General features: G+C 37.0%; 1 protein-coding gene across 1 annotated transcript in view; it reads right to left on the bottom strand.

The window, feature by feature from the left end:
- LOC307136295 (adhesion G-protein coupled receptor G1-like) overlaps positions 1–27,607 on the bottom strand; it is a 33,390-nt gene extending 5,783 nt beyond the window's left edge. The window contains exons 1-14 of the mRNA XM_079833191.1: positions 27,387–27,607; positions 21,692–21,769; positions 21,435–21,575; positions 20,884–20,952; positions 18,818–18,901; positions 13,278–13,470; positions 13,035–13,200; positions 12,819–12,956; positions 12,522–12,635; positions 12,399–12,435; positions 6,060–6,160; positions 5,755–5,882; positions 3,811–4,076; positions 1,874–1,964 (exon numbers count right to left, since the gene is read on the bottom strand). Of these exons, the coding sequence (XP_079689317.1) occupies positions 1,874–1,964; positions 3,811–4,076; positions 5,755–5,882; positions 6,060–6,160; positions 12,399–12,435; positions 12,522–12,635; positions 12,819–12,956; positions 13,035–13,200; positions 13,278–13,470; positions 18,818–18,901; positions 20,884–20,952; positions 21,435–21,575; positions 21,692–21,769; positions 27,387–27,585 (1,805 nt within the window). The 5' untranslated portion in view covers positions 27,586–27,607. The remainder of the gene's footprint in view (positions 1–1,873; positions 1,965–3,810; positions 4,077–5,754; positions 5,883–6,059; positions 6,161–12,398; positions 12,436–12,521; positions 12,636–12,818; positions 12,957–13,034; positions 13,201–13,277; positions 13,471–18,817; positions 18,902–20,883; positions 20,953–21,434; positions 21,576–21,691; positions 21,770–27,386) is intronic.
- Between the last annotated feature and the right edge of the window lie 208 nt (positions 27,608–27,815).

Below are 27,815 nucleotides of genomic sequence, written 5' to 3'. Positions count from 1 at the left end.
CTTCACCGATGGCCGTGAGGGCTCATTCCACCAGGGGCATGGCCTCCTCTGTGGCCCCTTTTCTGTAGTCCCTCTGCAGGAGATCTGCGAGGCGGCTGGGTGGGCTACCCCACACACTTTTTTTTATACAATTTTATAGCTTACACCTCCCTACGACGCCTGGCGCTAGGGTGCTCCAGTCCTAGTTGTGCCTGGTCTCCAGCTTCACACCCTCGGTGTGGCCTAGTGGGTACTCGTTCCCCAAATTCATCGTTCCGACGCAGTGCGAGTTCCCTCGAAAGGGAACGGCTCGGGTTATGTCTATAACCCTTGTTCCCTGAGAAAGGGAACGAGCACTGCATCTCGTCGCCACACCTCGTCACGCCTGGAGCGCATGCTTCATTGCGATAATTGCCATTACTATGCGCCTGCCCCCCTTATGTATCTTCCGGGTATGCCATCACATCTACGTCATGACGCAACACCAATCAGGATTGGAATAGTTTCATTCATACTTCAGATACGCTGTGCTAAGGGAGCATCCCCAAATTTGTCATTCCGACGCAGTGCTCATTCCCTTTCTCAGGGAACAAGGGTTATAGACATAACCCGATCCATTTTACATAAAAAAATTTGCCATGTATTGTTCCTGATATACCTGTACATCCAAAATAATCAATATTGGACCGAGCCTTTCCAAAGTTTTTTTGTGACAATTTATTTATTTAATTTAACTCATTGTTTTTTTAATGACAAAACAAAATAGTTTTTCAGTTATCACAACTGTTATAGCACTGGTTATTCAATAAACAGATATTACTGTTACTAAACCCTTTAATTCCAAATTGATCCATATCGTGATACGTATCGTATCGTGACTTCAGTATCGTGATGCATATCGTATCATGACATTGTTGGTGATACACAGCCCTAAGGGTGACTGCTGGTTTCATTTTTGGTGGTTGTGTATTCTGTAGCATAGCTGATATGGAGCAGACGAAAATGATGGTGAAGCGAATCGAAGTGCAGTTTATTTACAATAGTGAATTCCAAAACCATGAAACAAAACATAAACTCAATCTTGCCATGAAACTAAAACTATGAACTTGACTATAAACAATGGCCTATAAACAATTCACTATAAACAATTTCAAAATAAAATACATGAACACAATCCAAACCAATGTGACCGTGTAATAGAGCTGTTTGTGAATGTAAAAGGTCTGCATAGTTTCAAAGATCAAACTGCAGAAAAATTGAGTTTTGTCTCCAAAAAGAAAGAAGCAATTCTGAACTGCCTGAAAGGAGTCGTCAGTAATTCTAGTCTCACTTCCTGCTGAACCTACGTAGGTTTGTAACTAATTTGCATAATGCCAGCCTATGGACTTCATTGGCTGCCAGTGAACAGAGTCTACTTTGCCCCACCCTCAAACACGGTAGTTATAGCTGAGACTAAAAGAGTTTGGTTAATATTGTTCATGTTGAGAAGACACGGTTTTCTGCTGCCAAAGCAAATCCACTTTGATGAGATAGATACGGTAAAACCAATGTCATCATATCACTGTGTCTCAAGTGCTGAAGAAGAGCTAAAATTCAGATATGCTAATTAAAGTTTGGTTTCCGACCATTCACAGCAGACTGGGCCATCTGACTAATCAGAGCAGAGCAGGCTCTCAGAGAGGCGGGGTTTAGAGAGAGTGAATCTTTTATCAAACAGTTTCAGACAGTGAGAGAAAAGAGCTTATGCTGCAGTGGATATTATGTTTTTTGACCTTGAATGCATGTGAACCTGTTTTAGGAGATGTCAAAACAACATTAGGAACCTTTAAAGTTCCATAATAGGGGCAAAAAAAGCTTAATTAATACATATATTTGTAACATCAGAACAACTTACATTCGTGTGGTTTTTCCAGACGTTGTGTTTATAATCACTGTTTTATATCCTCCTATTGAAACAACAGCTATGACAATCGGAGCTGAAAACACTTAAAACACAGAAATCAAGGGTTATTATAGTTCACTAAACCAAAACAATAAAAACATTTTCATTATTTGAAATAAAATATCTGAAAAAAATCAAATCAATATTTTATATATATATATATATATATATATATAAACATATATATATACATATATATATATATATATATATATATATATATATATATATATATATATATATATATATATATATATACATATATATATATATATATATATATATATATATATATATATATATATATATATAAACATATATATATATAAATAAATGTATATATATAAACATATATATGCACACTGAACAAAATTATAAACGCAACACTTTTGTTTTTGCCCCCATTTTTCATGAGCTGAACTCAAAGATCTAAGACTTTTTCTATGTACACAAAAGGCCTATTTCTCTCAAATATTGTTCACAAATCTGTCTAAATCTGTTAGTGAGCTCCTCTCCTTTGCCAAGATAATCCGTCGACCTCACAGGTGTGGCATATCAAGATGCTGATTAGACAGCATGATTATTGCACAGGTTTGCATATTTGCCTCACGCAGTGCAACACATCTCCTTCACATAGAGTTGATCATATTGTTGATTGTGGCCTGTGGAATGTTGGTCCACTCCTCTTTAATGGCTGTGCGAAGTTGCTGGATATTGGCAGGAACTGGAACACGCTGTCGTGTACGCCGATCCAGAGCATCCCAAAGATGCTCAATGGGTGACATGTCCGGTGAGTATGCTGGCCATGCAAGAACTGGGATGTTTTCAGCTTATAGGAATTGTGTACAGATCCTTGCAACATGGGGCCGTGCATTATCATATCGCAACATGAGGTGATGGTCGTGGGTCTCGTCATGGTATCTCTGTGCATTCAAAATGCCATCAATAAAATGCACCTGTGTTCGTTGTCCATAACATACGTCTGCCAATACCATAACCCCACTGCGACCATGGGCCACTCGATCCACAACGCTGAGATCAGCAAACTGCTCACCCACACAACGCCATACACGCTGTCTGCCCTCTGCCCTGTACAGTAAAAAAAAAATGGGATTCATCCAAGAAGAGAACACAACCTCTCCAAAGTGCCAGATGCTGTCAAATACCAAGTCGGTAACGACGACAAACTGCAGTCAGGTCGAGACCCTGATGAGGACAACAAGCATTCAGATGAGCTTCCCTGAGACGGTTTCTGACAGTTTGTGCAGAAATTCTTTGGTTATGCAAACCTATTATTGCAGCAACTGTCCAGCTGGCTGGTCTCCTGGATGTGGAGGTCCTGGGCTGGTGTGGTTACATGTGGTCTGCGGTGGTCTGCGGTTGTGAGGCCGGTTGGATGTACTGCCAAATTCTCTGAAACGCCTTTGGAAACGGCTTATGGTAGAGAAATTAACATTCAATTCACGGGCAACAGCTCTCGTGGACATTCCTGCTGTCAGCATGAAAATGGCACGCTCCCTCAAAACTTGTGACATCTGTGGCATTGTGCTGTGATAAAACTGCACATTTTAGAGTGGCTTTTTATTGTGGCCAGCCCAAGGCACACCTGTGCAATAATCATGCTGTCTAATCAGCATCTTGATATGCCACACCTGTGAGGTGGATGGATTATCTTAATAAAGAAGTGCTCACTAACACAGATTTTTTTAAACAATATTTGAGAGAAGTAGGCCTTTTGTGTACATAGAAAAAGTCTTTGATCTTTGAGTTCAGCTCATGAAAAATGGGGGCAAAAGCAAAAGTAAAAACAAAGAGTTTACAGTCAGACTTGCTGGTTTTATTTCTTAAGGCAACACTATAACAGGTGTTTTTTTTTCCATATTACTCACTCCAGCCGCACACGGTGATCTTCCTCATGTAGTTTGTGATGGTGACATTCTGTCTGATGAGCCATAAGTAAATATGAAGAGCTTGAATGAAGAACCAGGTGAATGTAGCCAGCATGGAGTAATGCATGAGCAGCGCTATGAAGATGCACGCAGCCTTGTCTTCTGTGTTGGCCACGCTCTCGTTTGACAAAAAGGATAAATTCAGGAGAAACAAAGCCACAAACATGTTCATCAAGATCTTCGTGGCCTGATTTGACTTGGCTTTCCTGTTCAAATATAAAAACAACCTGTATTTGTAACATGCATTTATGAATTTAGCAGACACTTTTGATGCATTTAGCAGAATTTTGACCGCACAAACCAGATGTTAAAGGGTTAATTTAGCCAAAAATGAAAATTATGTCATTAATTACTCACCCTCATGTAGTTCCAAACCTGTAAGACCTTCGTTCATCTCCATAACACAAATCAATTATCAGGGCTCCAGACTGCGACTAAAACGGTCGCATTTGCGACCAAAAATATTAATTTGCGAGTGATTTTTTTTGGCTGTGTGGACGCCAACTAATCAGTAACAAATCTCGTTTTTAATTGATACTTACTAATTGATAATTATTCTCAATATATTTTACTCTTATTCAAATTTTCTGTTAATGCCTTAACTTCACAGGAATACGCAAAACGTATCACCGCCCTGCCCGACGGGCTATTTTAAATAGTGAATAAAATTCCTTTCTTGCTTTGCATTGTTGACTCTCTTAACTTGTTGTCTGAAGGAAAAATAAGATCACGGATGTTTTTGATCATGCTTATTTGTCCGCAGTGAAGTTTAGCGGATGTATGTGTGTGCGTGGATATTTTTGAGTGTGTTTGTGATGAGTGAATCATAACATTGTAAAGAATTCCGGGTGGATGAGAGATGAATAATTATTTATTTACACGGAACTCTCATTTCACTGTAAAACGCAACGAACGTGCGTCACTCTTTCACTTTCAAAACCAGCGTCTATTCAGGGAAAACAAATCAAGGATAAGATATACTTAGAGCACCTCCTAGTGGACAGTATATATAACCCAAAGGAAAAATCCTACGTATTGCTTAAAAATTTAACAGTTTTACCTAAAAAAATATACACTAACTTAATAGAAATTATTCTGATAAGAATTGTCCAACATAGTGATTGGAAATATCAACATGTTTAAAACTTTTTTCTTCAGGTTCTAATTTGCCAAATTTACCAAATTAACAAAAGGAAGGAAATAAAGTAAAGTAAAATGTGGGAACGTTTCAGTGAAGTAGTTTAACAAGACAAATCAAGTGTTGGGTAGCCTATGTGATGTGTAACAGCTGTGAAGCGCTCTATGTATATGACAATAAATTAATAAAGCCTATAGTGGAGAAAACAACTGCAAAAATGTGTGTGTGTGTGTGTGGTGTTGTTAAAATGTTAAGAGGCGCATAGATTTAAGTTGTTTCAGTTCTACACAGGCAAAAAAAGACAAAAAAAAATGTTTTACTTAACCTGTTGTCTTAATGAGAAAGAATGGATGTAGCCAAAAATGAAATTCAGCACTGCCCATATAATTGCACATGAAAAATTAAAATGCGTTTATTTTTTATTATTTTATATAGCCAATGGCTCCTTAATTGATATTTTTGTCTGGAGCCCTGATTATTATTTTTGCTTGTTTTTGTGCACAAAAAGTATTCTCATCACTTCTTATAATTATTTAACAATGATTTTACTACCTTTCTTGCCCTTTAAAGTGTTCATTACACTGCTGTCTATGGAGAGGTCTGAGAACTCTCGGATTTCATAAAAAATATCTTCATTTGTGTTCTGAAGATGAAAGGTCTTCGAGTAATTAATGAAAGGGTGAGTAATTAATGACAGAATTTTCATTTTTGGGTGAACTATCCTTTTAAACTTTAAGATACTTTACCGTAAGAGGAAATGCATGAACAGAGCGATGGACAGAAAAAACATTGAGATGCCGCAGCCGATAGAAGTGATGATGCTCAATGATTCCACATACTGTGCTGTGATGTTTGGATTTACATCTGGAGGAAACTGAAAGATCAGAGAAAACACAACAGAAACAACTCTTTAAAGAATCAGATCTTTAAATGTTAAATGCATACTGTATATCTGTTAAGTTTCTTTAGTCATCTTGTACAAAAGACTAAAAGACTGAAATTGAATTCTCTTATCTGGGGTCTTTAAATGAAACTCTGAGAAGCTTCTCACCATCAGCACTGCAAAGAACGTCAGATGTGAACACGAGCACTTTATGGTTTTATTATCAATTATTTCTGTCTCACAGCCGGACGTCGTCCATTCAAGATTTCCTTCAAAGAAAAGAGAGCAGCTATTTAAATATATACAATAAATTGGGTTTGTTGATGGGTAGGGTTGGGAATTGTAACACATTTTCTGATTCTGATTCTTCCTAATGATTTTCCATTTCTTGAATCAAAAATGTTATGGAAAAATATTGCGCAATATTCAGTTTATTACAAATAATTTCAACAGAACCACAACATCAACAAATGCAATACATAGTATTTTACAACTCCTATAACATTTCCATGAATTTCTACCTAGTGATGGGGATGTACAAGATATTGTGATTTATGATTTAATAAAAATGTATAACCAAAATAGTGAGAATGAAATGAATTCACAAACCTTAAATTGCATCTGTCAAATGTATTCACAAAACACTTTTTAAAACAAAATATTGGAGTCTTGTTTTTTTATCAAACAAAGAGCTGCAACAGAAGTTTGCTGTATAAACATGGATAAATGTTTATGCTGATTGATTGGGCACTGATCATTATAAGCCAAAAAATAGATATACTGTAGTTTGATTGGTGTCTCTATAAAGGCGATAATGAGAGCCGATCAGATGACGCAAAACTTGCAAGACAATTTTTCTGTGTGCAACTAAAATTGCCTCTCTACATATTGGTCTGGCAGTTTTACAGGTGTCTGAAAAGAACAATACATTTGCAAAAGAGACATATTGCAACGACAGCAACTGTACAGCAATGACAACAAGAAACTAGGGATATGATGTTTTAGTGCATTTCTTTCCTTCACAGTGGTGCACTTTCTTTCCTCCCTAAAAGCCCAAACTTAACGTCCAAATCAGCTAGATCAGTTATTGCTGTAAAATACAGTCTACTGTTGCTAAACTGCAGGACGTGCCCGATAATAAAAAGAGTTATTAAAACTGGATTAACCTGTGAAAGTGATACTGTTCCTCAAGTGTCTTTCTTTGAGTGCGCTCCTAGACTGAATTGAATTGATTGATATTCGGCCAAGCAAACTTGTACTTTAAGCTTCGGGTTCTTGTCTGAACAGTTAAAAACACAGAAATATTTAAAAAAAAAAATACCTGGCTTGGTGACTATTCGCTTAAACACTGTTGGTTATGTCTTAAGTGAACATGTACTGTTGGGAAATAAGATGCATCTGTAACAGTTTTGGATCCGTGCATCCGCTCTTAAAGTGACAGCAGCCTAATAAACCTGGTGTTGTCTGTGTCATTAATGTAAATCAAACAAAAGACAAAGAGAAAATCACTTACTAATCTTTAGTAGATTTTGTAAGATTAATCAAGTCAACTTTATTTATATAGCGCTTTTAACAATGCATTAATTAATCTATAGTTATTTTTATACTGTAAATACTATGCAGTGGTTTTACATTTGATTACTTTCTGTTGATAAATACTATCCTGTTTTATTATTATATTATTATTGTTCATTTCACAGGAATGCTATATTTGTTAAGCTCTAAGCTGTTCCTAATCGCCTCTTAGAGAGGGAACAGAATATTGAACCACCACAAACCTAATTAGACACTTACAGGAACACGCCGACTTTTTGGGACTTTATCTTATTCCTCGTATCCCCCAGAGTTAGATAAGTCCATACATACCATTCTCATCTCTGTGCTTGCCATAACTCTGTCTGACGCACCCACCGCTAGCCTAGCTAAGCAAAAAGACTGGAAGTAAACGACTCCAGCTAGCCTACTGCTCAATAAGTGACAAAAAAGCCAACATTTTCCTATTTACATGCTATGATGTGTATAGTTACATGTACTAAGAGTGACGGAAAATGAAAAGTTGCGATTTTCTAGACCGATATGGCTAGGAACTATACTCTCATTCCTGTGTAATAATCAAGGAACTTTGCTGCCATACCAGGGGTTGCAGCGGCGCAATTATATTACACAGTGCCTGAAAATAGGCTATCTTCCGTCAACATAACCAACGTGACAACCTGCTTACACAGAGAGCGTGCTGGGGACTATTTGCAGGCGCTGCGTAATATCATTGCTCCGCTGCACTCATGGGACGGCTCAACGTTCCTTGATCATTACGCAGGAATGAGAGTATAGTTCCCAGCCATAGTACACACTGTTCTTGAGCTCATCTGAAGGCCACAGAAGTTTGGAGGTCTGGAGCTCTTGACTCTGCAGAAAGTTGGCGACTTCTGTGACCCTCAGCATGCGCTGACCCCGCTCTGTGATTTCACTTCATGGCTGAGTTGCTGTTGTTCCCAATCGCTTCCACTTTATAATACCACTAACAGTTGAGCATGGAATATTAAGTAGTGAGGACATTTCACAGCATATACAAACCAAAATGTACTTTTTTTCCAATGCAAAATACAATTTTCATAATAAAAGAAATTAAACATTACAAAACTTACAGGATCTTCTCTCACTTAAACAACTCTCAAAATAAAAGTGCTCTGTGAAGAGGCCTAAAGTATTGGGCACCCTTCCAAATCACTGAGTTCAGGAGTTCAATCACTGCATGGCCACAGGTGTATAAATCAAGCTCTAGGCCTGCAGACGCTTCTGCAAACATTTGTGAAAGAATGGGCCGCTCTCAGGAGCTCAGTGAACTCAAGCGTGGTGCCGTGATCGGTGGCCACCTGTATAATAAGTCCATTCGGGAATTATAGTTCTTAGAAAGAAAAGTGGAGTCTGCAAAAATCTGTATCGGCAGCAGCACTGGATTTTTTACAGTTCATCACTGAGAAGGTTTGATAACAGATTTAGTGGCACAAACAGCACAAGCGGCTCGTGACAGAACACAGACCGACTGAATAATATAAGCTGAAAATCTCAAATGGAGATTGTTGAAATGCAGCTTGTAGTGTTGTAAAAAATATCGAAATTTCGATATGTATCGATTCTGAAACGATACGATACTCATTTTCTACAGTATCGATATCAGCTGCGCTCTCCTCTCCGACCGAGAGCGAGTTGACACACACCTGCCTCCTCTCATTCAGTCCGGTTAACCCTCTGAACACGGCGAACGCGTGTTCTGCTGGATATTTCTTCATGACAGTATGTTAGTGTTCATGTGGCCGGTCTGAATTTCGCACGGGATTGCACATAATGTTAATTCTACTAATTTCCGCAGATCTGAAGCGCACACACACATTCCATAATAAAGCCGTCTCTGAAATACAAGGGCAAAAATGAGCTCCTTTTTCCAGCTTATTAATGGTCAAATACACTCAAAAGATGCCTCAATGCCCATCTTGGTGATTATTAACGTAAACAGTCGTAACCAGTTCACAGAAACAGTGTTTGGGATCCATGCATGTTGGTCTTAAAGGGACAGCAGTTATGTATTATTCAAACTACAAAAAGACAAACAATCACTTACTGCTCTTGACTGATTAACTTGTGTAACTTTAATGAATTAATCTGTATTTATTTTTTTTTACAATGAAGATTATCCAATGTTATTTTAAATTTGAATACCTTGTTGTTGTTTTTTATATTCAGTTTCTTACCTGAATACTGTTAGACCTACCTGTAAAAATAAAGCAGTCTATTTCATTGGTATCTTTATTCAATTGTATTTATTTATGCTATTGTTTGTAATTTATTTGTTCTTATTTTATTACTGTTTACTCGTCTTTTTAAATTCAATTTGAAATCAAGCTTCCTTGTGCTGTATGTAAGCTATTGCAACACAATTAGTTAGCAAATATTTGTGAGATAATTGTAATGGTAATTGATCAACGTTTATATATGAGAAAAAGCTTTATCATATAAAGTGATATCTTCAGAATACATTTTTAATGCCTAGACTTTCAATAGATGGACAAAAAAATAAATTATATTAAAAATATCTATTTGACAGTATATGCAGCGTTTCCGTGTGATATCGAAAATGGTATCGAATATCAATACTTTTTTATGTATAGTATCGAAGTTAGAAATTCCAGTATCGTGACAACACTAGCAGCTTGTTTGGTGTTTTCCGATCATCTGCGCAACCCTGCACACGCAAGAGAAATCTTGCGTGCACATGGTTGCCAGATTGCAATGTTTAAGTAAAACACCAGATAGAATACTTGTTCTTTTAACAGAAAAGCTCTGATTGGGGGATTTAAATGATTGAAATCTGGCAACCGCAAGCATGAACGCTGGAATTCTCCTCTTTTCCCCCTAGACAAAACCAAAGAGATTTTGGTTCAAGTTCATATTTTTTCGTCAACGATATTGCATGTTTATATATAGTCACAGTTATCGTTTAATGACGTTTGTGTCATCTCGTCTTCGTCATGGAAAAAAAGGTTGTCAACGAACATTTTCTGTCATATTTTCATTAACGAAATGAACACTAGTCTGCCTGCACCGTCTGTAGCTATGCCCCTGCTATCTGTTTTGACGCACTGCTCACTTTAAACTGTGGAAAAGGTGCAATTACGTCCCATGGTGCGGATTGAACCACCACTTGAATACACTGCCACTTGAATACCACTGTACTATACAACAGTAATATGTTTGTGCCACAATTTCTTCAAGTTTGAAAAATTAGATTTAAGTTTCTTTGTATAGGCCTAAATGCCTATCATTTTCTCAAATGAAATGGTGGAATGCTGGGGAAGTGACTCTCAGAGCAGCTCTGGAGATGAAGTGCATGTTTTCATGAGAGACGGCAGACGTTGAAAATGAAACATATCACACATAACACGAGCATCACGCGTGTTTCACTGTGTGTACTACATTCACACAGAGACACGCAGAACATATTAAAAGAGGTCATATTAAAAGTCTTTTTACGGTTTAATACTCACAGGTACTCGTCCATATTGCGATTTAATTCATTATGTATCCCCAATTTTTTATTTACTCATTCCAGATTTGCCAAATTCTGTAACATTCTACATTATACACTACAGTCAATTCCTTTTTTTATGACCAGATTCTGTAATTCCATCCATGTTTTCTGTGCCAAGGAAATCACAGGATCCTACTATTATATACACTCCCAACATTTCTCCCACACGGCTCACCACAACCATTTTCGGAAACCGAAAGTTTTGAATTACACATGGTTCCGGCATTTTTCAAACACACAGCCGATTTCTGGATAAGAACCGTTATCTGTTCATGGAAACCAATAGGGGTGGCACGGTACATGAAAAAAACCCGAACCGTTCGGTTCGCTTGTCTCGGTTCGGCACGTGTGCGTCGCACGGTTTCGACGCATGCGCAATGTATCCTCGTGCCCGTATGTTACCTCAGACAGTGGGTGTCCTTTTTGCGCGAAATAAGAGGTGTGTGTGTGTGTGTGTGTGGACATACAGTAAAATAAAGTAAAAGTGGAGTGCTGCAGGTCACGTGTAGAAATGCAGAAAGGCTGCCCGGAGTTGGAGGATGCGCCAGCGACGTATAGCAGGCAGGGCAGATGCAGTGCGAATGGAGAGCGGGAGCCGTGCGTGAATTGGAAATACAGACAAATATTGTCCATTCTGTCACATTTTCCGGTGTTCTCCTCCGACCCCTGTCTGTCTCATGCTTTGATTTATGAAGGGCATATCGCGTTTAAATAGTGTCAATTCTCAGTATCGCGCGGTTACTGTTCTGTGCGCTCATATCATGTGCGTGCGTCTTTGTTTTATGTGCACGAGATTTGACACTATTTAAACGCTATATGGGCAGCACATATCTGCTGCAAATGCGACCGTGTTCCCCTCTGTCAAACACACATTCATATAACATGTTGTATAAGTAGTTCACATGATCCTAAATGTAACATTTAAAAGTTAAGATATGCTTCTAGTTTTAATAATTTAAACATGCCTTTGAAGTTTGGGCAAAAACTTCTGGCAGTGTTGTGTTTTCGTGTATATATATTTTTTTTCACAGCGCTGGATGTCATATGGTGTTTGTGAAACACACGGAACACTTCATGGTGAAATTTGTTAATCAGGTCAGCTGAATTAAAGCCACAGTGCATCGTTCTGATCAAAATTGACATGATTAACATGAAAATGTTACGCCAATGTGTCGGACTCGGTAGACAGCCAGTTAGGAAACAACTTCTACATGATATAACAATTTTTTAATACTGTATCCTAAATTGTGGATGATTAAGCTATATATCATATGCTGAAGTAAATTTCTGGAGTGTTAATGATGAAAAAAAACAACAACAACAACCGTACAGAACCGAAAACCGTGATACGAACCGAACCGTGGGTTTTGTGACCCGTGCCACCCCTAGAAACCAATCAATGCAGCCATAACTGAATTTACCTTTGCCATCCCAAGAACTGCAGGACGGCTCACCGACCTGTAAGAACACATTTGATTATTACTTTGCTTTCACAGTGTCTCGTCATTATAACAAAATAATTTTTGCAACAAAATCTTCATTACCAGATCTTTATATGTAAAGAACATCTCTATATTGTCGATAAGGTTGGAGATATTGGCGCCCATAGTTATTCCATAAACCTCATCGTTCAAAACAGTGTAATTTTTAGTTTCATTCTAAACCAGAAAGCATACAAGAATAGAGAAAATCATTAATATAATAAATATAAATGTGTGAATAAGATAGATCAAGAAACATGTGTTAAAGGTTGGCTATAGTTCACTCCAAAAATTTTTTTTTTTAAAGAATCAGCTCTTTTTTTTAAATAACAGTTTAACGTTGGAAAAAACAAACACAACCTTCTTTCTCATGTTTTTGAACCGTAAAATTCCAACAAATGCACTTCCATTGTTTCCTCGTGATTGATCAAATGCTTCACTGGAAATCATTACGGACCAGGGAAAGTCTGTGCTCAGGTCACTTTGACAGTCAAGAATCTGTGAAAAGAAGAATTATCATTGATAAATAAAGAGTCTTACTCAGATGGGCATGTGTTTATGTTTCTCATGCCTTACATATATCATGTTCTGCTCTATACAGTAGCATGCGTCTTCAGTGTCTTCTGTGTTCTTGGCTTGTATTTGGATAATACCTATAATATCCCCCATCACAATCGCTGAACTGTTTGTGTTGTTTTTTTTCATCTGCTCCACCAGAGACTTCAGTTTGTCCAAGGCAACACTGCAAAACAGGCTTAATTACTCTATATTTTGTAATAGAGTTTTAATTTTAAAAGTGACTGGTAACCGCACACTTACGATGCATTTGAGGGAACAATAAACCCATCCAGGTCTTTTAGACCAGCATCTGCAGTTAGATTGTAAGTTGTCTCGGGTGGTTTAATACTGGCAGTTTTGTTAACTTGAATATAAGCAGTAGATGTCTTATTGCAGGTCACACACTTCCATTCATTCTCCTTTGAACGCAGGATGTATTTGCTTCCTACATTTTCTTCAGCACACAGAAATAAAAAGATGGGATGTATTATATATATATATATATATATATATATATATATATATATATATATATATATATATATATATATATATATATATATATATATATATATATATATATATATATATATATATATATATATATATACATATATATATATACATATACAACTTAATGTCAAAGATTAAAGTGATTTAATATATTATGTTGCTTATTTATAAACATAAAAAATATTGTAATCTCTGCATTGTAGTGTTTTATAGATGCTTGTTCATCACAATTCACATTAATATTGACATAGTCCAGTCATTAATGAATAATGAGTCCTACAATAAAGATCACAACTAAGAATAAATAGATTTGTGTTCACCTGTCTATTTTATTTGGTTTATGATCTAGGAAATATTAGATAACTTGTGAGATTATCAGCCAAAAGCATTTTAAGTGTAGAGCTGGAGTGCATTGACTAATTTGCTGAATGAAAATTGAATAATATTCTTACATTTAACTTAACATGATGCACTATTATCTTGATTTTTGGGAGTATTTTATGTTAAATTAATATAATATAACTTAGTGGACTTAAAGGGGTGGTAAAACACATTCTTTTGAAGGCTTGATTGTGTTTGTGGGGTGCACTGTAACATGTGTTCATGCTTCGTTTTTAAAAAAAATCTTTATTTTTCATATATTTGACCTTTATTCTACACTGCTCTGTCCCTCCTTGTAAAAACGGTCTGATGGTTTCCGGGTTGTATGAAGCCAGTCCCTCAAAAATACGCAATGGGCTCAGATTGGTTAGCTGGCCCAGTGTGTTGTGATTCGCTAACCGCCTAGTGCACGTTTGTCGGAAACGTCACACCCTTACCTTTACCGGTAGACTGTGCTTTGGCAGTATTAGAAACAATGGTGTCAATAAAACCATACCAATCTGAGCCCTAATCAGACCCAGAACATTTTAGTGAAGATGATCGAGCAGAACCTGTTCAGTCCTCAAGAGTAAAGACTGCGGATCTATAATCGCTACTGAATGGCACTTTAACTTTTGTATTTTTAGAACGATTATAGCCAAATATCTGTCGCAAGAACTAACCCAAAACGAACACTAAACACTGGCTTTACTAGTAAGTTAGCCAAATCACACACAGAACCATGTTTAGCAAGCCTGTAGATAAACAATACATAAAAGCTCTAATCAAAGAATAATTTACACTAATGCCAGGCTCGCTGTTGAGATTTTAACGTTAGTGTTTGTAACGTTAGGTGTTCGTCGGATAACGTTAAGTATGAATGAGCATTTAACAGACTGGTTTGCAGAACAGCGCTGTCATCTGTTTACTTCCTTGCTACAACCTATTACAGGAAAACACATAGATGAAATAAAAATCAGACTTACAGGTTGTGGCCCGTAAACAGCTTCTGTTTGTAAATCCAGCTTTCAGGACAAGCTGTTGTGCAGATGTGCAGCGGGAGCCCTGCGCGTGCCTGTTCCCTTCTGTCTCATACACACGTGCATATAACATGCTGTATGTTAAACGCTCTGCAACGCACCCCCGTCCCTATGAAGGCTGAACAAAGCAAGTACCCCAGACCTGCAATCCGGATGAAAATAACAGCGTTTCCTTGGCATCGCGGCAACAACACTCCAGCCTAACTATACCACAACAGCGCCGCGATACAAAATGGCGCCCCCGCCCCCCCTATTTAATATTCTCGGAGGAGGGGTTTATGTAAATATTGAGCCTGGTGATGTCACCAACCCTGGTGGAATGTGTGTAGTCCCTACTGGCCGTTTGCTGTAGTCCTTAGAAACTGATTTCTTTAAAAGCAAATATCACCCTTTGCTTTAAACTTTGAACGTTGTAACTTTGCAGATGTTGTTTATGCTCAAGCAGCAACATTACACTCTATAGCTAAAGTTAGAATAGTGAAATCGTGGTTTACCACCCCTTTAATATAATATAACTTAGTATAACTTGAAGTAGGGCTAGGCGGTAAGGAGATAGATATAATTTCCTTTAAAAAATATATTTTGTTGGCAATTTTGCTATATTGTGTATCGTGGTATGCAAAAATATAGCACTATTGACACTTCAGAGAGGTGAAATGCTTGAATGTGAATATAATAATAATAATAATTATAAATTCATATTTAATTCATACAGGAAAAGCTATGCAATATTTAGTTTTTACATTTGATAATACAATTTCTGTACTTATTATAACTACATGTTAAATAAACCTATTGTACCTGAAAAGCTTAATTTAATTCTTATTTTTGTTATATTGTATTTGCCCTGTTGTGTGTAATGTTTCTTATTTTTAATTACAGAAATGAGATAAAATAACACAATATAATTAACTATAGTGTGATATATATTAGGGGTTGCACCGTCTAGTCGACTAATCTTTTAGTCTAATCTTTTAGATTTTTGGCCTATAGGGCGCGACAGGATAAGCCATTTCCTGACATGCAGGCTGCCAGGCTCTGTTTCCAAATGCGTGCTGCATTTTAACCAGTGCCGTCGCTACCATCACACGTACCCCTTTTCCACCAAAGCAGAGCCAGAGCTAGATCGGAGCCAGAGCCTAGTTTCAAATCGGTTCTTTGTGTTTCCACACACAAAGCCCCAGCTCCGAGCCAGGAAAAGTGGTTCTTAAGTAGCACCAAAACATTGCTGGGCTAGAACAGGGCTAGAAGTAAGACCTGATTACGTCAGGCGCTGGGGGCGGGGTCAACAAGACGAACACAAACTTGAGATCCGCCATGTTTGAAATAGCAGCTAATGGAGCTAACAGCTGCTGCTCGTTTGTAATCTCCGTCTATACAAATTACGGCGAACTGCATGAATGCGTTGGATTCGCTGTGTTTGCGTTGTGTTTTGATGCCGATGTAGGATCGTAAAGCCATGTGAATCAATAGTAACGCAACGTTTGCATTGTTGATGGAAGGCTTGTTCGCAGCGGTGCTGTGCAGAGACCGATCGCCGTATGATAACGAGTCCAGCGAGAGCACACGACTCCTTATGCTTTTGATTCACTCATGCGTTTTTTTTTTATATCATACGTGGATCGGTCTGCGCAGTGACGATGCATCTCGAACAAGCCTGGTGTGTGTGTGTTTCCCGCTGCCCACGGTGGCCAGGTTTTCACAACAAACCCGCCCAATTGCTACTCAAAACAAGCCCAATCGCGATCCAGGGGGGGATTGCCCAGTAAAAATCACATTTGGGGGTAAAATATGTGTTTTTTTGCACTAAAATTCGCATTCCCAGGGCTAAATTTCACATAATTGGGGTCGCTTCATCCCGCGGACATGAAAAAACAGCCCTCGGCAAAACCACATACTTGGCAACATTGCCGCTGCCTCACTAGCGTTGCTGAGAGAGATGAGACGTAAACAGTGACGTAAGACATGGCTCTGTTGTGGCTCTCAGCCCGTGGAAAAGCAAACCGGTTCTTAGAAGGCTCCTCAGTCGAACCAACTATGAACTGGGACTAGCTCTGGCTCTGAATTAGCTCTAGCACTGCCTTGGTGGAAAAGGGGTAACGCTGCGCGTAGGGCACCAAGTGCTCTGGGGAGCACCACAAAAAAATGCTCTCTCTACCCTCCCGCAGGTCAGCTCTGCAAAATTTGTGAACGCCGCCACCGTGGGCATCATAAAGTGATTGCGCTTAGGGCATCAAAACGGCCAGCGGCGGGACTGATTGTAATACACACACACACACACACACATAGCTCGCACATCACACGGAGATTGCGCGCCTTACACAAAACCATTCAGTAGCGCAGAAATGTATCAACGCTGTTCTGTGATGTATCACTAAAATAGCTTAGAAACTGAAAAGTTATAACATTCTTAGTAACTAAAACTCACAGCTTATTAGTAGAGAGACGCTGGCAAGTAGAATTAATTCAGACGCAATCGCTCTCTCCACTAATGCATTCATATAGCCTACATAATCTTTATTGTGCTACTTTATCTGATTCAGAACGAGCAGAAATCTGTGAGAAATAAAACGACCCAAAGACAAAAGAACTGATACAAAAGCTGTTATGTAGGAGCAATAATCTTATGGGCAGCGCTGTGACATATGCCATAGCTGTCATGTGCATAAGAAAACCTGTGTTCGCGTCTCAGCTCATGGTTCAGGGTTATTTGTTTATTAATGACGTCATCAGCGACTAGGCGACGTCAACTCAACTTTCATCACACATATATATATATATAACAGGGCTCGACATTAAGCCTGTTCACATGCTTGTCCTTCGGACAAGTAAATCTGTCATTCACTTGTCCGAGTAAAAAATTAGCTTGTCTGGATTTTTTTTGTAAATATAATCTATTCTGAAGCAATATTCTCACCAGTGTTCAATCAGCTTTGACATATTTAAATATGCATATTTGTGATATTTTTACCTTTTTATAAAGGGCATTTTTCCATAATCTTATTAAAAATGTCTATGCTTCAGCTTTCCTTTTATATTCTTAAATTTGATCTATAAATTACATTAGAATAAGACACTAAAGGCTGTTACCAATCAAATTAAATCATTGCACTGAAAAATTACAACTGCATTAAATAATGTTATGAGGTTATTTTAAATATTTTTGAATATACAAATAAGAAATGTTGGAAAGATGAAACTAAACCACCAGTAGGTGGCAGCATGTGACCGTCTTAATGAGCGAGTCATTGAGTCGAGTTCAAACGGCTGATTTATTCAAGAATTAGGCGGTCGTTTACGAATAGGTCATTGAATCTTTGATTCAACCGATTCATTCAAACGCTGAATCATTCAGTAACACGCTGTTGCTGTGAGATGCATTACGGTTCTGCTGTGATCTTTGTTTGGAACTATTTTCGCTGCATAGAAATAGAACAAAAACAGTCAATATTGCATCTGAAATGTAAGTGACTTAATGTTAATTAATTGTTTATGGAACTGGCGTATGAAATCAGTGTTATTTTCAGTCGTGATGGTATTCAGGAAAACAACACTCTTAGTGTAATGTTGCTTAACTGTATCATATGTTATAAATATAATAACTACACCATTTTAACCATGTATGTTAACTGAGTTTCTTTGTATGAGCGGCGATCATTTGTTTTCGATTTTCTCCTCAAGAGGCTGCGCGAGCCTCAAAAGGACAACCTTGTTAACGTCAGTTCGTTTTATATTATTATCCACTATCGATCTCCACTTACACTAACTGAATGCAGAATCATAATTGCACTTTGGTGATTCCCTATTTTTCACTTGCCCCTTCAAAAAATCCACTTGTCCCGGACAAGTGTGGCCTCTGTTGAGTAGTTTATAAATCTTAAGACTCACTGCTGCATGTAGACTGCTTATATGCAGCGTTTGTACATCTCTTTCCAGGATCAACAAGACCTTTGTTCGGACAATCTGAAGAGACTATGAGGACACATAATTCAGCGTAATTGTCAAATCATACAGTATATGAAGAAAAATTATATTATAAGTTATTATATGCATATTATATGCATACTTATTAAAGTTATTAAATGCATACTTATAATAGAACAGCAAAATTTTTAAATTTCAGTTTACATGATCAATTATAGCAAAACTTCTTTAAAAGGAGAGTTGTGAATGTGCACCTCAAATAGTATGCAGTGATGTCAAAGCAAACTGACAAGATGAACACAAACAACTTATAGAAAGGATGTGTATGGGAACAAAAAAAATTGCTTACCAATAGGGATGTTAATGATTAATCGATGATCGATTAATTGTCGATAATACATTTATTTGATAAAACCTATCGATCATCGATTAATCAGGGTCATGCGTGCGCTTGCTGCTCAACCGCGAAACAACTCGACGCATCCGCACCATAGACTGTAAAAAATAATCAAGGCTTAATGATGCGAGCGCGCCGGAGCTCTGTTTTGGACCATTTTACAGCTAGAGTTACACCTTCATCTTGACTACAAGTTTGCATGTGCATTCGCAGCCTTTTGCTTTGTGCAAATGTAAGTTGTAATATTGTGTTTATTTTGTTTGGGCCTATCTATAGCAGATTTTTTAATCTCATATAGGATGCATCTGGTTAAGAATTAATGCAGTAGTGAAGCATGCCAGTGATCAGGGCATGCAGCTCCAACAGCAATGCACAACTTATAATGACTATGATTGGGACTGTCATGTTACACATCACTAAAAAGAGAACAATATTGTAATACATTGTTGTGAATTTACTGGGTCTAGTTGCCGTTTTCAACACGATGTTTCAGGAAGAGCGCATCCACACATTCTGAAGAGCACGCATCTGAGGTGGAGTTGGTGACACGTTGACTTTTATTACTCATATTTGAATATTAAATAAGTAATTTAATTAAATGATCAATCACATCGATTCATTTTACAATCCTATACCCCTTTATTTAGATTAAAAACCCTTCTCTTTGATTTGGTGAGAAACATGGTCGCTTGAGCAGCGTTTGCACACCCTGTCAAGTGTTCGGCTATAAGCCACTGCTGTAGATGCATACTGCAGTTAAGGCTGACGATTAATCGATTAATCGATCGTTAATTTAAACGACGATCGATCATGGAAATTTGTGTAAATTGGCATCCCTACTTAACAATAAATTTGCATAACTTTGTTTTTATCCATTTTCAATTTTGATCAACACAATGCAATATATGATTGGGAATTAATTCAAAAAGATTGTATCCAATACATCGTGTCCTAACGAGACAAAATTTATTTAAAAAAAATACCGGCCAATCATTAATTCTTAACCAGATGCATCCTATATGAGATTAAAAAATCTGCTATAGATAGGCCCAAATAAAATAAACACAATATTACAACTTACATTTGCACAAAGCAAAAGGCTGTGAATGCACATGCAAACTTGCAGTCAAGATGAAGGTGTAACTCTAGCTGTAAAATGGTCCAAAACAGAGCTCCGGCGCGCTCGCATCATTAAGCCTTGTTTATACTTTTGTCTGGCTCCGCCGTGTGAGCCTCTTGAGGCTGACTGCGCGCGCACCTCGTCCGCTTTCCACCCTCGCGCAGACACTTTTTACAGTCTATGGTGCGGATGCGTCGAGTTGTTCCGCGGTTGAGCATCACGCACACGCATGACCCTGATTAATCGATGATCGATAGGTTTTATCAATTAAATGTATTATCGACAATTAATCGATCATCGATTAATCATTAACATCCCTATTGGTAAGCAATTATTTTTTTGGTCCCCATACACATCCTTTCTGTAAGTTGTTTGTGTTCATCTTGTCAGTTTGCTTTGACATCATTGCATACTATTTGAGGTGCACATTCACAACTCTCCTTTTAAAGAAGTTTTGCTATAATTGATCATGTAAACTGAAATGTAAAAACACTATAAAAGTGGACGTCTTACTTGTATTTTGGTCTGTGGTACATGTGGGATGTTTCTTGCATTTCTTCATTTCACAAGTAACACTTTGATCTGATGGGAGGGAAGAGATTACATTATTACAACACTTGCTAAATGTAACTAAACTCCTTTAAAATAATCTGTTCTTGTACCATGGTCTGCTCTTATTACAGTCCTCACACAAAGTCCTCACCGAAATGTATTAGATTCCACTTAGAGTTTACTAAATAATATAAATCTAGTGTATGTTAAGATTTGTTTTTGGTTTGCATTAATTTTTCAACAGTGATGGCATAATCATCACTAAAACAATTTATCATGATCAACACTGACATTTGCAAAGTAAGTGTGTGTGTGTGTGTGTGTGTGTGTGTGTGTGTGTGTGTGTGTGTGTGTGTGTGTGTGTGTGTGTGTGTGTGTGTGTGTGTGTGTGTGTGTGTGTGTGTGTGTGTGTGTGTGTGTGTGTGTGTGTGTGTGTGTGTGTGTTGAAGAGTTATGAAGAACAGACACAAAAAACAGCATTAACACTGCATTTATTTTAGGATAACACACACCTGTCGAAGTCCAGACTGATGGCCATATTTTAAATTCATTTGACGAAAAACAAAATGTTATGTTTTCAACCGTCTCATTCATTCTGACTTCATATATGGGGTCTTGCTTTATTATGTTTAAACTGTAAGTGTTGCACATTCCTGGGGGAAAAAAATTAATTAAAAAATAATAATAATAAATATACATTTGTTAAAAAAAATACTTTTGAGTTTTGAATTCAAAAATGGTTTATAAATAAAATATGCACAGGTTTTACCCCCGGAAGAGATGTTTAGTTTGATATTGATGTGAAGATTCTGTTTATCATCAGCTGATAGACATGTCATATGTGTAGCTGGAATAAAAACAGAAATTAGCTCTGACTGAAAACTTTCAGACAATAAATATGTAATATTCACACAGTCATGTTATCAGTGTATTTCACATCTTTCTAGAATTATTGAGCTACTTGGGTTCCAGAAACAAATTGAGTTCCGGACTTTGAAACTGGCTGACCAAAGACAAAATTTAAGGCTATTATGTAACAATATGTAACTGGTATATATATATATATATATATATATATATATATATATATATATATATATATATATATATATATATATATATATATATATATATATATATATATATATATATATATATATATATATAATATATATTATATATATATATATATATATATATATATATAATATATATTATAATTATATATATATATATATATATATATATATATATATATATATATATATATATATATATATATATATATTTAATCAAATTATTTTTGGTCAAATTATTATAAGTGTGACCTGCCGATACCGATTTTTGCTATAATATAATATTTACATTTACATTTAGTCATTTAGCAGACGCTTTTATCCAAAGCGACTTACAAATGAGAGCAAATGAAGCAACTAGAACAGTCAAGGGCAACAGTATGCAAGTGCTGTAACAAGTCTCAGTTAATCTAGCACAGAACACACAGGACAGTTTTTTTATTTTTATTTTATTTTTTATAAATAAATTAGACAGACAGAAAATGAATAGAATGATAAGTGCTATTCTTGATTGGTCAGGTGCTGCTGGAAGAGATGTGTCTTTAGGTGATTTTTGAGTGCCTTGAATTTGATGCGAGCAGCTATTGGTAGCCAGTGCAGACTGATGAAGAGAGGGGTGACGTGCGCTCTCTTCGGCTCATTAAAGACCACCCTCGCCGCTGCATTCTGGATCAGTTTCAAGGGTTTGATAGTATTATAGTAATATAATATAATATTTGCTATATAACTATAATTGACAGTATATACAAAAAAAAATCTACTTCAATGCAACAGTTTATTTTCATTAAAAAAACACAAGTATAAAGTCAGTAATAAAATAAGAACAAATAAACAAATTGCAAACAACAGCACTCATAAATGCAATAGAATAAAGAGAGATATGAAATAAAAATGGCTTTAAAGGGATAGTTCACCCAACAATGAAAATTCTGTCATAATTTACTCAGCCGCAAGTTGTTCCAAACCCGTATGAGTTTCTTTGTTCTGCTGAACACAAAAGATATTTTGAAGAATGTTTGTAACCAAACAGAGCAACTAATGACTACCATAGTATTTTTTCCCTACTATGGTAGTCAATGGTTGCTCTCTCTGTTTGGTTACAAACGTTCTTCAAAATATCTTCTTTTGTGTTCAGCAGAACAAAGAAACTCATACAGGTTTGGAACAACTTGAGGGTGAGTAAATTATTACAGAATTTTCATTTTTGGGTGAACTATCCCTTTAAGTTTTTAAGGTTGGTCTAACAGTAACAGGTTATTATTAAGGTCAGAAATACTACAGAAATTAAAGTAATCAAATATATATAAAATAACACTGGCTAGTCTTCATTGTAAAAATTAAATACAGATTAATGCTTACAGTTAAAGTTATAAAAGCTATAAAAGATTTTCTCTTTGTCTTTTGTTTTTTTGATTAACAGACGGCAGCAGGTTTATTAGGCTGCTGTCACTTTAAGAGTTTATGCACAGATCCAATATACTGTTACACAACATGCGTTATCTTTCTCAACTATATTACGATCCAAAACTGACTGTGTTTAACTGAATACTCGCCAAAAATAGCATTTTGACATTGCTTTGTCATTTCATTTTGTCATGTATTTGACCATTTAAACGCAGTAAGCCTGTCATTTTGGTTCTTACAACTTGCAGTTTGAGAAACTTCGGCTTATGCGCTCTACTTATTTCGATCACTGGTGAATGTGTGAGAACGTGCAGCTGACATTATTGCCTGTGCTGTTGGCATCAACACTGATTATTCGGCACAGCACGGCTTGGCTCGGCTTTTCCACTGCAGTAGTACCGCTTCAAGTGGGTGGGATTATGTTGTAGTTGTGCCGCCTCTACTGCCACGACATCATCGTAAACGCGACAAAAAAAACGTGCGAAATAGGAGCAATGGAGCCTATCGAAGTAATGGTGTTCTTGATTCTCGGCATGTGGATGTTTTCACTGCACAACGAAAAGGTTTGTTTCAAAGGTGGCTGATGGCAGCAAAACAAAATACTGCAAAATAAACCAAAAGAGTATGGTAACTACTACAACAAAGCGCAGAAGACGACAGGCTTGCTTGACGGCGCACAAGGGTAAGCTAATCTTGTATTTCCAAGCAAATTCCAATGACGCTAGTAGTGTTGATTCTCTCTGACCAATCAGTGATCTGTAGTTTACACGTCACATTTTAGTATTGGTACGGCACGCTTGGAACCCCAACCGAGGTGGTACTGTTTAAGCGAGCCGTACTGAGCCATACCATGCAGTGGAAAAGCGCCTTCGTAACAAACTGACTCAAGCGCAAGAAAATGCAAATGAGAACTTAATTCAGTACTCGCTCACTGTGTGAGAAGTTTTGTGTGCGCAAAACATTCAATTCCGAAGCACACACACAGAAAACCATGTCTCAGACAGTGTGCAAAGACTGAATTGAGCTCTCTTTTATGTCGTCTTGCACTCGAAGGAACAAATTCACACAATTATGTCAAAAGGTCTGTCTCAGCGAGTATTCTAGTAAATACAGTTATGTCTTAAGTGAACATAAACAGTCGAGAAAGAAAACATATGTGTCTAATAATTAGCCTAATAATCTGCTGCTGTCACGGTTTTAAATGTTAATCAAACAACAAAGGACAGAAAATAAATACTGCTGTTGATTGAAAAACTTTTGTGACTTTAATGAGGATTAATCTATATTTATTTTATGCGGTAAAGACTATGCTGTTATTTCACAATTAATCACTTTATTCAATATCTGTATCTGAAAACTAGTAAGAAAACTAGCTAGTTTATGGGTTAAACGGATCGTAGTAGATCTGTGATTCGTTCAGACCAGGCACGCATGTGATTTGTGGATTAATTGCAAGTGTAACCGCTATAGAGTAAAAGGTTATCATTTGCACGTGTTTTGTCTTGCTAGTTTACACATTCAATATATTTTAAACCATTCCTGTGCTAGAAGAGGCAGAAGAGCATTTAATTCGGTACTCACGCACTATTATCTGTGCGCACAGCCGCACACACCCTAAGCGGGCACACAGAGAGAGGCGTATTTCAGATAGCACGCAAGCACTAAATTGATTCCTCTTTCATTTCTCCATGCACTTGGATGGACACATACACACACAATTATGTCAAAATATCCGTCTTGGGAAGTATTCTCGTAAACACAGTCAGTTAGCCTATGTCTTGAGTAAATTAAAAAGGTGACAGTGCTCCAGACTAACATTTGAGAGCAGTGGCACCAGCACCACTAAGTTCTACAGATGGTGATGCCAGCAACTGATTTGGTGGCACTGGAGGGAAATTTATCATAAAATTTAATTTAATAATAAAATTACTATCGTTTTGCATTGTTTTGTTAATAAGTGCAGTTACTAATAATTGTACATGTTTGTTATTGGAAATTTTCACAGTGAAGCACTGAGCTTGAATTGATATGCAGATAAAATGATATTTCATTAACAACAGTAATGTGCAAAAATCTCATTTTTATTAAATGTACCATTGGTCTTCTATAGTCTCACTGAACTGACCGACAGCTTCAGTGATTATATAAGGAGCTCTTTACTTGCTTTCTTTCAGTCACAATTAGAAGAAAAGTTTATTTTTATTTTTATGAGACTTTGTGACTTCCTACTTTTGTCCATATATTAGGGAGTGGAAATGGCTAATAAGTCAATGAGATCCTATGCTGCCATCTACTGGTTATAGTGGTCATTTCATGTCTTTTTTTTTATAAAAAATAATTTGCCACAAAGTTTTAGTTTTCCTACACCTTTAAACTTTTAGTTTTACAAATCATCACATTAAAAATAAAGAACATTAAAATTGGAAAATATTTAGAGATTTGAAGTGCTGGAAAAAGTGTGAAGCCCTTGATTTCACTCTCAAAAGGTTGTAGGAACCCTCAGATGAAATATGTAAAAAAAACAAAAAAACATTCAACTATTTCTGCCACAATCCCATGTGGTGTTACTAAAGTAAATCATGGTGAATGTTGGTGATTTGTGACTGAAACCCCTGATCTTCGCTCATGTTGTCTCAATGTTTCTCCTGGTCTCCACATCAGCTCTGTTTGATCTGATATCTGTGGTTTATACCAGAGAGTTCAGCGCCGAACGCTTCCACTAGATCTCAGAGTAGCGATGTTATTAATTCTGTGGTGAATTCAATCGCTTTCTCACTGGATCTCCAGCGCTGTGTAGTAATGGTGTCATGTGATCGAGATCAGCCCGTGTGTGAGCTCGCACTGCGCTGTCTATTATTGCTCCGAGCTGATAAATGGTCCGCAGCTCAAACGAGTATACTTTTCGTTTGCTGTTTGATGTCTCTCATATGTAACAGAAATGGCAGCTCTTATCAGATGGGCACCAGTGCGACCTCTAACAAAATTTAATCGCACCAGCAGGAAAAGCTGTTGCAGTTTGGAGCCCTGAGTTGAGAAAGAAATCGGATGTGTATCATTATATTGCATCTGTGCTTTCGGTCTTAAAGTGCGGAGCCCCTTAAGGGACATAGTGGTGGAAAAATTTAGGATGGGAGGTTCCCTCGCAAAGAATTGTGATGTCTCACAAAACCTGCTGTGAGTACACTTCCTGTAATGTCCCGCTGGCAGTGTTTCAAACAGTGCATTAACAATGGAGTGGTTCATAGAGTTTATTTTTAAACTTGTACTTAAGTATAAAGAAATACGGTCAGTGCTTAGTTCAAGGAGTTCACTAAAGTTGGCATAGCCTATTCACAGATTCTAACTTCCCGTATCAAAAAACTTGTGAGCTCATTGTTGTAAAAACACAAATTACACATCTTTAACATAAACAACAAGTTACAACCTAATTTTCCTAAAAATGAACCTTATAATATGAATAGATCTCTATGAGCAGGCGGCTGAGAGACAAGTCTGAAAGGACCATCTGCAAAGTGCAAAACCCGAAAAGCGTTAGTACAAAAATAGTCATAAAAATAGTCAACTTCAATATTACACACTGTAGTGTCACTTAATCCAGTTTACACTTCAATAGTCTCCTACTGGTCATACTATAAAATGTGCTTTTGCATAATTTATGACTTTTTTTTATTATATATTCAGCTAACTTCACTGTAATGCACTGGACTGTTACCAAATTCAGTTCACACACCACAGTGATCCGTTTACCCACTACAACTATTAGACCTACCAGAAAAACCTGAAATTTGCATATTTGTCTATTGTATTTATTTTGTATTTATTTGTGCTTTTGCTCATAATTTGATTATTTTTTCCTATTTATTTGCTGGCTGTTTACTTGTTTTTAATAATATTTGAAATATAATTTTGGTGTCATAACCTTATTTATTTACATTTTAATTAAAAACAAAAAAGTTACATAGTGTACCTTTAAGTTTAACATACTTATCTGGCATGAAGTACAACAGCAGAGGATCATCAGCCACAGCAATGTCTGCTTTTTCTGAGACATAATTCCCAAAGACGGCCTGATAGAGAAACAACAGTTGAATTTCAATTTCTGTAGATATTGGTAATAAATCTCAAAGCATTTCTTGCATTCTTGAAATGGAAGTCCACTGTCCAAGAGGAGAGAGTGTTTCATCCGTTCACAAATGAAGCCGTACGATTATGATCCACAGCTCAGAGACACTGAAACACTGACGTACAGTTAATTTGCATACATGGAAATCATGTTTATATGTGCTTTAACTGTTTCAGTATTGTCACGGAGTCACAGCCAACACCCACCAACACCAATACATGGTCACCAGGGGCCTCATTTATAAACGTTGCGTACGCCACTCTCTACGCAATAATTGGTATTTATAAAAA

The sequence above is a fragment of the Gobio gobio genome (assembly GCF_949357685.1).
Source record: "Gobio gobio genome assembly, chromosome: 13".
Taxonomy (NCBI): Eukaryota; Metazoa; Chordata; class Actinopteri; order Cypriniformes; family Gobionidae; genus Gobio; species Gobio gobio.
This window is presented reverse-complemented; position numbering and strand designations above follow the sequence as displayed.